Genomic DNA, 14033 nt, shown 5'->3' with positions numbered 1-14033 from the left:
AAGTTCTGCCAATTCACCTTTTATTTCTGCCCTTAGAGACTCTATGTTGCCATTAATTGATTTCTCCATTCTAGCCATTGTCTTCACAATTGTTAGCCTGAATTCCTCTCTGACATCTTGGTTATGTCTGCATCCATTTGTAAATCTGCAGCATAAGTCATAATCTCTGAGTCTTTTCTATTTTGGGGGCTCCTCCTCCTAGTCATTCTGTTGATGGGTATTTGAGGGAATGTATAGAGTCCAAATTATTGACCAGAACCCAAGCACGATGCACCTGTTTTCTTGGGAACTTAGGGTTGCTGGCCTCTTGTTTTCCCAGCCTGTCTTCTGGGGGAGGAGCCTGCCACGCTGTTACTCAGGCAACCCTGTTTGGGAGGAGTTGCCCTGCACCCCTGTGGCGGGGGATGGGCTCAGTGGGAATCAGTCTTTGGGGCTTTTGTTCTCTGGCGCCTTTCCCTGGCGGCTTTCTGTGTCTCTTCCGCGAGTCAGAGCAGAAGAGACCGTTTCCAACCCCCTGCCTCAGAGCAGAGAGACCTCAGTCTGTTCTTCAGTGAGATCTCCAGGCCACACCATCTCCATTTCTGTCCGTGCTGCTATAAACTGCAACGTCCTGGGTTGTGCGCCCCTCCGCAGCGCTCCAGTCCTGCCTCCAGGTCGGGGCACGTCTCTGCCCTTTGTGCTTCTAAAACCGCCAGGCGCTCCCAGTTCGCACACGCTACTCTGGGACTTGGGGTCCTGTCCCGGGGACTGCAGTTCGGGTGGGCGCGACTCCGCCGCTCGGGGCTTCCACCCCAGGGGTTGCAGTTCACCGGTGGGACCCTGGCGCACCAGGTTTCTGTCTCAGAGGCTGTGGTTCGTGTGCGCGCAACCCCGCCGGTCTGGTCCTCCACCCCGGGGGCTGCCCTAAAGTCCTTTCCCGATGCTACTGGTCTGCGAGTCTGTGCCCCTCCACAGTGCGCGAGGCTGTCACTCACCAGTGGTGTAGGATCCCCACGTCCAGGCACCCTCCAGGCACCCTCCCGCTGCCGTTTATCCTCCGATATCTGCTCGCAGAATCACGGCTTTCCGCTTCCTACCTCAAAACCAACTGCCTGCGATATTCTGTTTGTAGAGATCCAGATCTTCTTACATCTCAGGCTGGTTTCGTGGGGACCAGTTGAAATAGGGTCCCCTACTCCTCCGCCATCTTTCCCCTCCTCTTGGAATATTACTCAGTCTTAAAGTCAGATATGAAAGGGAAAATATATTACATTTATATGAGATAACTAGAATAGACGAATTTACAGAGACAGAAAGTATAATAGAGGTTACTATGGGCTGGGGAGAGGAAGGAATAGGGAATTATTGTTTAAGGGGTAAAGAGTTTCTGTCTGGAAAAAATAAACTACTGGGAGTATGCCAAAATAAGAAGATATTGCACAGTAAAGAAAACCATCAATGAAACAAAAAAGCAACCTCCAGAATGGAAAAGATATTTGCAAGTGATATATCTGATAAGGAGTTAATATCCAAAATATATAAAGAAGTTATGTAACTCAACACCAAAAAACCCACAAATAATCTGACTAAAAATGAACAGAGGACCTGAATAGACACTTTCCCAAAGAAGTCATATAGATGGCCAACAGACATATGAATAGATGCTCAACATCACTAATCATTAGGGAAATGCAAATCAAAACTGCAATGAGGTATCACTTTACATCTGTCAGTATGACTAGTATCCAAAAGAAATAACAAGTGTTGATGAGGATGTGGAGAGAAAGGTATCCTCATGCACTATTGGTGGGAATGTAAATTGGTGCAGTCACTGTGTAAAACAATATGGGAGTACCTCAAATAATTAAAAATAAAAATACCATATGATTCTGGCTGTATATACCATGCATTCTATCCCTCACTCACCTCCTATTGCCTGTCTCACCACCAGCACACCCTGCTGCTGCCCTACAGAAATGCTTTGATTACCCACAGTCTTTTGCCAAATTAGGCCAGTGTCCAGGGCACTGACTCCGTATCTCACTTGGGCTCATGCCAAAATTTGAGCCTTAATGCATCAAATTGCAGACCTTTTAGCCAAAGTGCAGACCTTTAGCCTTTTAGCCATCTGTAGCTGTACTATGGGGCCAAAGGGAAGAACAGTGATTATTAAACAGAATTGGGAAAGTCCCAAAGTAACAAAAAATGGTGTGACCATTGCAAAGTTCACTGACTTAAAAGATAAATATAAAAATATTGGTGCTAAACTTGTTCAAGATGTTGCCAATAATACAAATGAAGAGGCTGGGGATGGCATTACTGCTGCTACTGTACTAGCACGCTCTATTGCCAAGGAAGGCTTCAAGAAGATTCTCAAAGGTGCTAGTCCTGTGGTAGCTGTTGATGCTGCAATTGCTGAACCTAAGAAGGAGTCTAAAATTGTGACAACCCCTGAAGAAATTGCTCAGGTTGCTACTATTTCTGCAAATGGAAACAAACAAATTGGCAACATCATTTCTGAAGTAATGAAAATGGTTGGAAGAGAGGGCGTCATCACAGTAAAGGATAGAAAAACATGAAATGATGAATTAAAAATTATTAAAAACATGATGTTTGATTGAGGTTATATTTCTCCATACTTTATTAATACATCAAAAGGTCAGAAATGTGAACTCCAAGATACCTATGTTCTTCTGAGTGAAAAGAAAATTTCTAGTGTCCTATTTATACCTGCTCTTGAAATTGCCTATGCTCAGTGTAAGCCCTTAGTCATAACTGCTAACGATGTTGATGGAGAAGCTCTAAGTACATTGGTTTTGAGTAGGTTAAAAATTGGTCTTCAGACTGTAGCAGTCAAAGCTCCAGGTTTTGGCAACAATAGAAAGAACCAGCTTAAAGACATGGTTATTGCTACTGGTGATGCAGTGTTTGGAGAAGGATTGACTAAATCTTCAGACGTTCAGCTTCATGACTTAGGAAAAGTTGGAGAGGTCTTTGTGAGCAGAGATGATGCCATGCTCTTGAAAGGAAAAGATGACAAGGCTCAAATTGAAAAACGTATTCAAGAAATCACAGAGAAGTTAGATGTCACAACTAGTGAATATGAAAAGGAAAAACTGAATGAACATCTGGCAAAACTCTCAGATGGAGTAGCTGTGCTGAAGGTTGTTGGAACAAGTAGTGTTGATGTGAATGAAAAGAAAGGGAGTTACAGATGCCCTCAAAGCTACATGAGCTGCTACTGAAAAAGGCATTGTTCTGGGAAGTGGTTGTGCCCTGCCCCAGTGTGCATTCCAGCCTTGGACTCAGTAACTCCAGCTAAAGATCAAAAACTTGGTATAGAAATTACTAGATGACACTCAAAATACCTGACCATTGCTAAGAATGCAGGCTGTTGAAGGATCACAGATAGTTGAGAAAATTATGCGAACTTCCTCAGAAGTTGGTTATGATGCTATGCTTGAAGCTTTTGTGAATATAATGGAAGAAGGAATCATTGATCCAACTAAGGATGCAAGAACTGCTTTCTTGGATGTTGCTGGAGTGGCCTTTCTCTTAACTATAGCAGAAGTTGTAGTCACCAGAATTCCCAAAGAAGAGAAGGGCCCTGGAATGGGCAGAATAGGTGGAATGGAAGGTGGCATGTTCTAATTCCTAGAGTAGTGCTGAACCATTACCAATGAACTGTGAGAGGAAGCTCAAGGCAGAGGTCCTCAACAATAATTTCTGAGAAGTCAGTTGAAGGAAATGACTGAAGAAAAGGCTGGCTGATGTTTAAGAAAATCATTGTAACCATCAGTTACAGTTGGCAACATATAATGGTTTGCTGCTGTCATTGTCCATGCTTGCAGATAACTTATTTTGTACTTTTGAATAAAAAGATATTTCTACATTCCTGGTAACTGAGTACAAGAACTATGTACCAATGTACTGCTTTCAACTTAAATCACTGAGGCATTTTTACTACTATTCTGTTAAAATCAGGATTTTAGTGCTTGCCATCACCAGATGAGAAGCTCAGAAGCAGCCATTCTGTGGAGAGTAAGAATAATTGTGTACAAAGTAGAGGGGGAAAAATAGAGAAATATCCAAGTATGTGACAACCTTTGTGTAACAAAAATTTGTTTAAAGTTAAAAAAAAAAAAAAAAAAAGAAAGAAGTACCATACAGCCCAGTAATTCCACTACTGGGTATTTACCCAAACAAAACAAAAGCACTAATTAAAAAGATATATGCACCCCCATGTTTATTGCAGCATTATTTACAATAGCCAAGCTATGGAAGCAACCTAAGTGTCTGTCAATAAGTGAATGGGTAAAGAAGATATGACAAGGGTGCCTGAGTGGCTCAGTCAGTTAAGCATCTGCCTCTGGCTCAGGTCATGATTCCAGGGTCCTGGGATGGAGCCCCACAACGGGCTCCCTGCTCAAAAGGAAGTCTGCTTCTCCCTCTCGCTTTGCTCTTCCCCTTGCTCATTCTCTCTCTCTCAAATAAATAAAATCTTTTTAAAAAGGGAAGATATGACAGTATTCCATGTTATATTCCACACATAATATTCCACCCACAATGGAATGTTCCTCAGCCATAAAAAGGATGCAATCTTGCCATTTGCGACAACATGGATGGACCTAGAGGGTATTATGCTAAGTGAAATAAATCAAACAGAGAAAGACAAATGCTGTATGATTCACTTATATGTGGAATCTAAAAAACAAAGCAAATGGAAAAATAAACAAATAAAGCAGAAACAAACTCATAAATACAGAACAAACTGATGATTGCCAGAAAGAAGGGGGTTGGGGGAATGGGCAAAATGGGTGAAGGGGAGTGGGAGACACAGGCTTCCAGTTACAGAATGAATGAGTCATAGGGATGAAAGATACAGCATAGGGAATATAGCCAATGATATTGTAATAACCTTGTATGGTGACAGATGGTAGCTACACTTGTGGTGACCATAGCATAGTCTGTAGAGTTGTTGAATGAATATGTTGTACACCTAAAACCAATGTATCATTATATGTCAGTTATGCTTCAATAAACTAAATTAAAAAAAATATCTAGTTGCAATTGTAAAAAACAAAAAAAAAGTAAGTTTCTGTTTGAGATGAAAAAATTCTGGAAACGGATATGGGTCTGTATAGTTCATAAAATGGTAAATTTTATGTTATGAATATTTTACTATAATAAATTATGAAAAAATAGCTTATGGTTTGATTTTTCAGAAATATTTACCCTATAATATGAAGGTGTTTTCATATAACTTGCAATAGTTTACTGTCAAGAGTCCCTCCCTCACTCCCATCCCCACTCCAATTTTGTTTTGATTTACTTTTGGTGACCTTAGTCTGCTTCACTAAGATTTCCTGCTGCATCAATTAGAAGGTATTTTCTTCCACCATATGATGATAGGAATGAACATAGCCAAGGCATATCAATGCTTCTGGTTTGGGAAGTATCTTCTCCTCATCTCCCCACTTATGTGATCACTGAAGACAATACTGAACTTGGCAATGAGTCACCTTGCCAGGCCCATTGATTTGCCTCTTCAAAGACAAATGTATGGATCAAGGGAAAATTACCTGACCTCTTATTTTTCCTTCAAGTTTTTCTTGGCTCTCTCATGACTTTTTTTGGGTTTTACTATTATTATGGCTATATCATTGCAAAGATAAAATGCAACTACTGAAAAGAATTTTAAATGTTTATGTCTAGACTGTCAAAAAGGCAGATACCATATTTTTTGACCTACTACTTTCTAATACTGAGACCATGATGTAGTATGAGCAGCATTAGGACCCAGGAGTCCTGGGGTCTACCTTTAACCAACTGTGTGGGCATGGGCTTGTTAAGCCACCTCTCTCTGTAATAGAATCCAATTGGCTAGAGGACCCTAAGGGTTTTTTCACATTTAAAATGAGAAGATAAAAGGTCCTGGAATGTTGTGTTGCCTGACAAATATTCACTCTTCCCTCTTACCACAGAGAGTATTTTATCATATTTTGAAACAAAGATATTCTTTATATGGCATTTGAAAATCTTACCAATTTAAGTATCACTCATATCAAAAGGCTTAACGTTTTAGAGATCTATTTTTTCTTATGATTGTTCTCTGTCCACAGGAATGGCTACATATTTAGGCCTCAATGCAAAATGAAAATGCAAGCCCTCTTTCTCAAAAATTATTAAGAATTTCAAGGCAGATGAAACACAGCATCAAGCCAAGTACGAGGCCCTTCTGAGCATGACTGCATAGGTCACATGCTGTCTGTCCATATGAAAAAGTCACGCCCTGACCACTACTCACTCCCGGCAAAACATTTAACTTGACTGAGCACTCTAAACACATCGAGAAGTTATGTGTGTGGGTTGAATTTTTATACACAAAATATACAAACAAAAGGCAAACCTTCCAACCTGCTGTGTAGTTAGTACCTCACAAGCAGGTTGTTTTAATTAGTCCCTGATGAGAAGCTGCACAATGAAGTGAAAAGTCTACAAATATGGCCAGATAAAAGACTCAGATTCTTCATTTAACAAATATTTATTGAGCACCAACTAATGAGCTTAAGCCTGTGCTAAGTGTTCCATAGTCTACAGAGAAGTCTGTCAGCCTGGGCCTTTCAACCTTCAATACCCTGGTTCCCTGGGTTGTTAGATGAGGACTAAAGAATTGCTCACCTAAAAACCTTTAGGAAGTATGATAACTCCAGAAATTCAGGTTGAAATACCAGTCATAGTTATTGTCTTGCAAAATTTTAATGATGCTATCAGCTAAAAAATGACATTATCAAAAGTAGAGAATGAGTGTAGATTATAGGGTCTCAGAGTAGCTTGTGATTTTTTTTTTCCTTAGCTTTTTTTCATCTGAACAACTCAGTGGGAGATTCCATTTCTAGAAACCATAACCAGGTCCTCCAGTGTCTACTATGAATTTATAGAATTTCATTCTCAAACTTCAAAGACATAAAAACCAATAACGAGGAACTTTCTGGCATACCTGGTTTTACATAATCGATGTATTCCTAAAAAAAAAAAAAGTCAACTGAATTGTTGGAAACTGAATTATATTTGAAATGCACTAAAGAACTTGGATGTTAAAAGAAAACCTGCATTGAATCCTTTTGTACAACAAAGAATAATTTTTATAAAGAAAAAATTACCCCTAATTTGCTTGATGTGAAAACTCAGGCTTAAGCTCACAGTTTTGTGACTGTACAAATGGGAGCCCATTTAGACACACAATGGCTCCTCTTCTTCCTTTCAGCCCTGAGGATGTGCAGGTGGAAGGAAGAGTAGGAAGGGTGGGAGGATGTCAGCATTCTTTACAAATGTTCACAATCCATTTCCTACTTGAATGAAAAGTATTTTCCTGAGCAAAGGAAGACAATAGGACCCAGAGCCTTCAATGGGATCAACACTGATGTGACAATGGGACCTCTTTTCCAGGAAACACACTGTGAAGAATAACAACAAATATCACTTCAATTCAGAATTTTAGTCAGCTGAGGTGAGGTAGTGTGGTGTGGGAGTTCACAGGTCATCCATCCATGGCTTTTCAAACTGTAACAGGCTACACTAGAATCAGCCAAGCGGCTATTGAGAGATACACAAATTCTGAGACCCCACTCGCAGAGGCAACAGATTCACCAGTCTGATTTTTCTACCCAAGTGGTTCTGATTTTGATGCACAGATTTCAGAACCACTGATTTAGAAGCCTAACCATAAAACAGGGAGTGGGTAGTGGCTCTCCTCTGGTGCTAACCTTCACTTACATAGTATGTGGCTCTGTGTGTGATGGCGCCTGCTTGTCTCACTCATCTGTTTTGCTCTTACCCTCTTCTTCCCACAAACTCTTGGAACCTGAGATGGGTAGACTTTTTCCTTTCTTTTTCTGCTTGGATATCTTATCCCCCTTTATGATTTCATCTAAGTCTTAATGGCTGACAGAAGTATCCTGCCTCTACTAGCAGAGAACCCTATGATCATTAAACCTCAGGACAAAGAGAATAATAATATAAATAAGAACCAAAGCAGGGGGAAAAATTAGTCTCTCAGGCAATAGCCAGTCCAGATCATTGTCTTGGAACAAAATTTGATTCTTGATCTTTTTGTGGTTTTTTTTGTAACATTTTGCCCCTATGTAGTTCCCCATAAGAAGACTATGAGGTAATGATTCAAGTGTGTTTACTTTATTTGGGGAATGATCCCAGGAAACGCCAACATGGGAGTGAAGAATGTACATGGCTGTGAAATGAAGGAAGGCAATAAAGAGAATAGACTCAAGAAGTTACTACCCTGGGCACCTGGAGGTAAGCTGCTCTGGGAACTCAAAGAACCGGTGTAGAATACTGTGTCATGAAGAGTTAACATTACCCGAAGAGAGGTCCTGGCCTTTGCCCTTGGCTAGTGAGAGGTGATCTCTAGGCCGCTGGAATGTCCTGCCTGAAGGAGTGTCCTTTTTTGCCCGGCAGCTTTGACCACCAAACAGTGTAACAATGTAATTTATGGTGGGGTCTTTGGGCCACATGGTGGTCTCTAGGAGGACTGGTGACTAAAGGTCAGCCATATGGGCAGTATGTCCCAGTAGAAACTCTGGACACTGAGGCTCTGTGGGTCTCCCTGGTTGACAATATTCCATGTGTATCATCGCATATTTTAGTTGGGAGAAGTTAATACTTTCCATGGCTCCACTGAGAGGGGACAACTGGAAGCTGGATGTTTGGACCCCTCCTGGACTCTGCCCTATGCATCTCTTTACTTGGCTGATTTTAATGTTTCTTTTCTCTGTTGTAAATTGTAACCATGAGTATAACAGCATTCAGTAAACTCTGTGAGTCCTTCTGGTGAATTATTGTAACTGAGGGTGGCTGTGGGGACCCCCAAACGCAATTGTTGTCAGAAGCGAGAATGGTGTTGTGTGAATGTGCTCCCTCTAAGTTTGCAGTTGGTTCTAACTCCTGTAAACATGCAACTCAGAGTTAATGCATTCAAGAGGTGAGTGGTACACACTGGCTAAAACCTGCTTCTAGGGGGCATTAATTCCCTGGCACTGCCGGTCTCATACATTGATAACAAAGTGGACTCTAGGTGTGAGCAAGCCCCAGGCACAGAAATGCCCAGGTTGGCCATTTGAAATTAGCAGCAAGTACTAAAAGTGAAGAGTAAGGGGATGTGAGTGAGTCACTGGCAGAATCTGCTAATCATTTCTAATCGCTTCCCCACAATGTGGATAATGCATGGCCCCTAGGACAGGGGTCAGCTGATTATGGCTCATAAGCCAAATGCAGCCTACTGCCTACTTTTGTACATAGTTTTATTGGAACACACATGTTTATTAGAAATAAACATTTATTGGGGTGAATGAGAACACTCTTTTACTTATGTATTATCTGTGGCTGCATTATCAATGCCGGAGTTGAATAGTTAACAGCATACACAGTATGGTTAGTAAAGCCTAAAATATTTACCATCTGGCTTTTTACAGAAAAATTGCCAATCCCTGCCCTAAGACAAAGATTAGCAAGGGGAAAAAAAAGTGCATCAATAAATTTTACAATTGGACCTTGTAGCAGTGAACTAAGTGTCCTGATAGAGATATTAACTAGAGAGAGCAAGGGCTCACTGCCTTGATGGGGAAGTCCATGAACGCATCACTGAGGAGATTATGTCTGTTCTAGGTCTTCAAAGATGAGTAGGAAATTAGCACATGGGAGGGAAGAGATTTTAATAATGAAGGTATTGAACTGTAAAGACACGAGGGCCTGCAGATACATGGAAAAATGAGGAAACTCCTCTGCTTTCCCATCGTTTCAGGGCAGACATTGAATGATGAGATGAGAGAGGAGCTGGGAAGTTCAACTGACACTGGATTGTTAGCAGCATAAATCCCAAACTGCTCAGCATGGCTGTGGACTGAGCTTCTGTTCTACGTTCTGCTTCCTGCCCCCAACTAATTAAGTAGGAAAGAAAATGGAAATAAAGACTAATAAATCCATAACTACACTTGGTAAAAACAAGGAACATTCTTGGTGAATCAGAAACTGTGAGAAATCCCCAAAATGTAAAAGGCAAGTGAGAGAGGATCAAAGAAAGAACGATATCCTAAAAGTTCAACCAATTAAGAAATGCATATCCAAGGAAATGGAGTTAATAGAGAAAACAGAGTAAATTTTTAAAGGTTGTTACACCCATGAAACAGAAACAAGTGGAATCTTAGAAATAAAATATATCAATTGTTGAAGTTTTTTTTTAAAAAGAGAATCAGTAGCTAGCCAGAATAACAGAATGAATATAGTCGATGAATTGAGTTGAAAGATGGTATCAAGGAATTCTTCCTGAACACAACATAAAAGGACTAAGAGTTGAAAGTATGAAAAAAGGGGGTGCCTGAGTGGCTCAGTCAGTTAAGTGTTTGCCTTGGCCTCAGGTCATGATCCCTGGGTCCTGGGATCCTGCTTCTCCCTCTCCCCCTGATCCCCACTAGAGCTTGCTCTCTCTCTAGTGCTCGCTCTCTCCCTTTCAAATAAATAAATAAATATTTTTTTAAAAAAAGAAAGTATCAAAAAAAGAGATAAACTGTGGAAGGTATATTCAAAATTTTCAATGTTCATCTGATAAATAGGGTTTCTAGAAAAAAGTGCTTAAAAGGAAAATATTGCTTTATATAAACTATAAAAAGATGAGATTTTAATATGATAAAAAGGGTCCACCAAATATAAAGCGGGGTTACTGAAATATACACACATACTAACATACAAATTTAGACAAATTGTGGTGAATTTTCAGAGCACCAAAGGAGAAATCAAACCCTAAATCTTCCAGCGATGTTGCCTACAAAGGAATAATGATTATACTGACATCAGATTTCTTACAGGCCACCAGGGTCACAAGAAGACGATGGAGTAAACTCTTTGAATTTGTAAGCACAGAATGCCAAACTCACAAGTAAGTGGGGGTTTGGAATGATATTTTCAGGGAGGCAAGCACTCACTTTCCCTGAAAGAAGTATTGAAAGCCGTACCCTTACATAAGGAAAAAAAATGAATCTACGAGAAAGAAGTAGGATACATAAAAGCATTGGTAAGTAAAAATCCCTAGTAAAACTTATCATTAGATCTAAATAATGATTGATTATAAACAAATTTGATAGAAGAAGTAAACCAGAAGATGAGAATGATGTTAAGAAAGTAAAACTATGCCAAGGTTTTTATCTTCTTAGGGCTAGCATATAGATAATGAATCTAAAAATTATTAGGTAAATGCAAGTTTAAGTGTGTGTGTTACAATCTCAGAATAATAACTAGAAAAATAGAGTATATTTACCAGACTATTAGAAAAGATGGAACAAAAAATGCAATTAGGTCAATAAAAGAATAAAGAAACAGAAACAATAAAAAATGTATGATAAAGTGAAAACACAAAATAAGATGAAATGAATCCAACCATATCAGTAATCAAAACAATTGTGAATGGCTTAAAATCACCTGTTTAAAGATTAATAGTTTAACATGAAAATCAAAACCAGATAGATACTGTTTATAAGAGATACACTTAAAACAAAACGACATGGGAAATTGGATTGTAAAGAGGTAGGATAGGATTAATATACAACTGAATAGCAAAAAAACAAGTAACCCAATTAAAAAAATGGGCAGAGGACCTGAATATATATTTAGATATACTCAAGACCAATAGGTTCATGAAAAGATGTTTAACATCACTAGTCATTAGGGAAATGCAAATTCAAACCACAATAAGATGTTACCTCACACCTGTTATAATAGCCATCATAAAAAAAAATAGTAGATAATAAATGCTGGTGTGGATATGGAGAAAAGGGAACCCTTGTGCATTGTAAACTGGGATTTCCACCATGGAAAACAGTATGAAGATTTCTCAAAAAATTAAAAATAGAACTATTATATGGAAGCTGTATGTTTGGAGCCCTCCTGGACTCTGCCTTATTCATCTCTTTACTTGGCTGATTTTAATCTATTTCTTTTCCCTGTTGTAAATTGTAACCATGAGTATAACAGCATTCAGTAAACTCTGTGAGTCCTTCTGGTGAATTACTGTAACTGAGGGTGGCTTTGGAGACCCCCAAACACAATTGTTGTCAGAAGCGAGGATGGTGTTGTGTGAATGTACTCCCTCTAAATTTGTAATTCCATTTCTGGGAACATAATCAAAGGAAATAAAAACAATGTCAAAAAGATATCTTCATCTTCATGTTTATAGCAGCATTATTTACAGTAGCCAAGACATAGAAACAACCTAAATGTTCATCAATGGATGAATGGTTAAAGAAGTTGTGATATATTCCATTGTGTATATATGAACACACATATACATATTACATTGTGTATATACATACACAGTGGAATATTATTCAGCCACAAAAACACAAAGAAATCCTACAGGCTCTCTTTGTGATAATAGGGATGGATCTTGAAGGCATTATGCTAAGTGAAGTGAGTTAGAGAAAGACAAATACTTTATGATCTCACTTATATGTGGAATTTAAAAAAAAAAAAAAAAACCCAAGCTCATAGAAAAAGAAAATTGTCCAGATTAAAAAACTATAGTGTGATAAAAAAATGCTATAAAGAAAATTAAATTGCATGCTATTGACCTAAAAAATGCAATAACAATGCAGAGCAATGAATTGATGTAGAAGTATATAAAAATTACCAACCCAAGAAAAAAAAATCAATACAGCCCAATTAAAAATTGGAATAATATGAATAAACAGCTCACAGAAAAGAAAAAATAAATAGCCAATAAACATGTGACAGCACTCAATCTCAACTGTAATTGGGGGAAAAAAATCAAAGCAATGAAGTATGAGTCTTAAACCAATCCAATTATTTAAATGTTATATGTTGATAAATATCCTAAATTGAAGCGAGTAAGGGAGAATTGCACACTCTTGTAGATTGTTGTTAGGAGTGAATATTGATAGCTTTTTTGGAAATCTATTCAGTAGTATATTTTAAAACTTAAAAGAGCAGAAATCAATGAAAAAGAAACTGACAAAGAATAGAATAAATTAGCAAAGCTAAAATTTGGTTTTTTGAAAAGATCAACAAAGCAACTAAACAGATCAAGACCAAAAAAAAAAAAAAAGAGAAAGAGAAAGTACAAGTTACCAATATCTGAAATGAAAGAAAGGATATTGCTATAGGTCCTATAGACATTAAAAGGATAATAAAAGGATAGAAACAATTTTATGCATTTGTATGTATCTGATAAACCAGATAAAATGGATAAATGTCTTCAAATTTCTTGACAAATACTAATTACCAAAGTGGACATAAGATAAAGGAGAAAATTTGAATAATCCTATAACTATAAAGAAATTGAATTCATCATTAAAAAAATTTTCTGGCACACAAAGTTCTAGGCCCAGATAGTTTCACTCATGAATTTTATCAAACATATAAGAAATAACATCAATCTCTGTGGTATATATATATACAATGGAATATTATGCAGCCATCAAAAGGAATGAGATCTTGCCATTTGCAACGACGTGGATGGAACTGGAGGGTATTATGTTGAGTGAAATAAGTCAAACAGAGAAAGACATGTATCATATGATCTCACTGATATGAGGAATTCTTAATTGCAGGAAACAAACTGAGGGTTGCTGGAGTGGGTGGTGGGGTGGGAGGGATGGGGTGACTGGATGATAGACACTGGGGAGGGTATGTGCTCTGGTAGCGCTGTGAATTGTGCAAGACTGTTGAATCTCAGATCTGTACCTCTGAAACAAATAATGCAATATATGTTAAGGAAAAAAAAAAAGAAGAAGAAGAAGGTAGCGGGAGGGGAAGAATGAATCGGGGGAAATCGGAGGGGTAGATGAACCATGAGAGACAATGGACTCTGAAAAACAAACTGAGGGTTCTAGAGGGGAGGGGGGTGGGAGGATGCGTTAGCCTGGTGGTGGGTATTGAGGAGGGCACATTCTGCATGGAGCACTGGGTGTTATGCACAAACAATGAATCATGGAACACTTCATCTAAAACTAATGATGTAATGTATGGGG

At 38.7% G+C, this 14033-nt stretch overlaps 1 protein-coding gene and 1 pseudogene across 1 annotated transcript in view; both read left to right on the top strand.

The window, feature by feature from the left end:
* The first annotated feature begins 1955 nt into the window (after window positions 1–1955).
* LOC110569649 lies at window positions 1956–3630 on the top strand (annotated as a pseudogene).
* Window positions 3631–8204: 4574 nt separating this feature from the next.
* Window positions 8205–14033, top strand: part of LOC123324039 (ferritin heavy chain-like) — a 34265-nt gene continuing 28436 nt past the window's right edge. Inside the window, exon 1 of the mRNA XM_044912662.1 lies at window positions 8205–8292. Coding sequence (XP_044768597.1) covers window positions 8205–8292 — 88 coding nt within the window. The remainder of the gene's footprint in view (window positions 8293–14033) is intronic.

This window comes from Neomonachus schauinslandi, chromosome 1, assembly GCF_002201575.2.
Source record: "Neomonachus schauinslandi chromosome 1, ASM220157v2, whole genome shotgun sequence".
Classification (NCBI taxonomy): Eukaryota; Metazoa; Chordata; class Mammalia; order Carnivora; family Phocidae; genus Neomonachus; species Neomonachus schauinslandi.
Note: the sequence above shows the minus strand (reverse complement) of the source record. Positions and strands in the feature narration are given on the sequence as shown.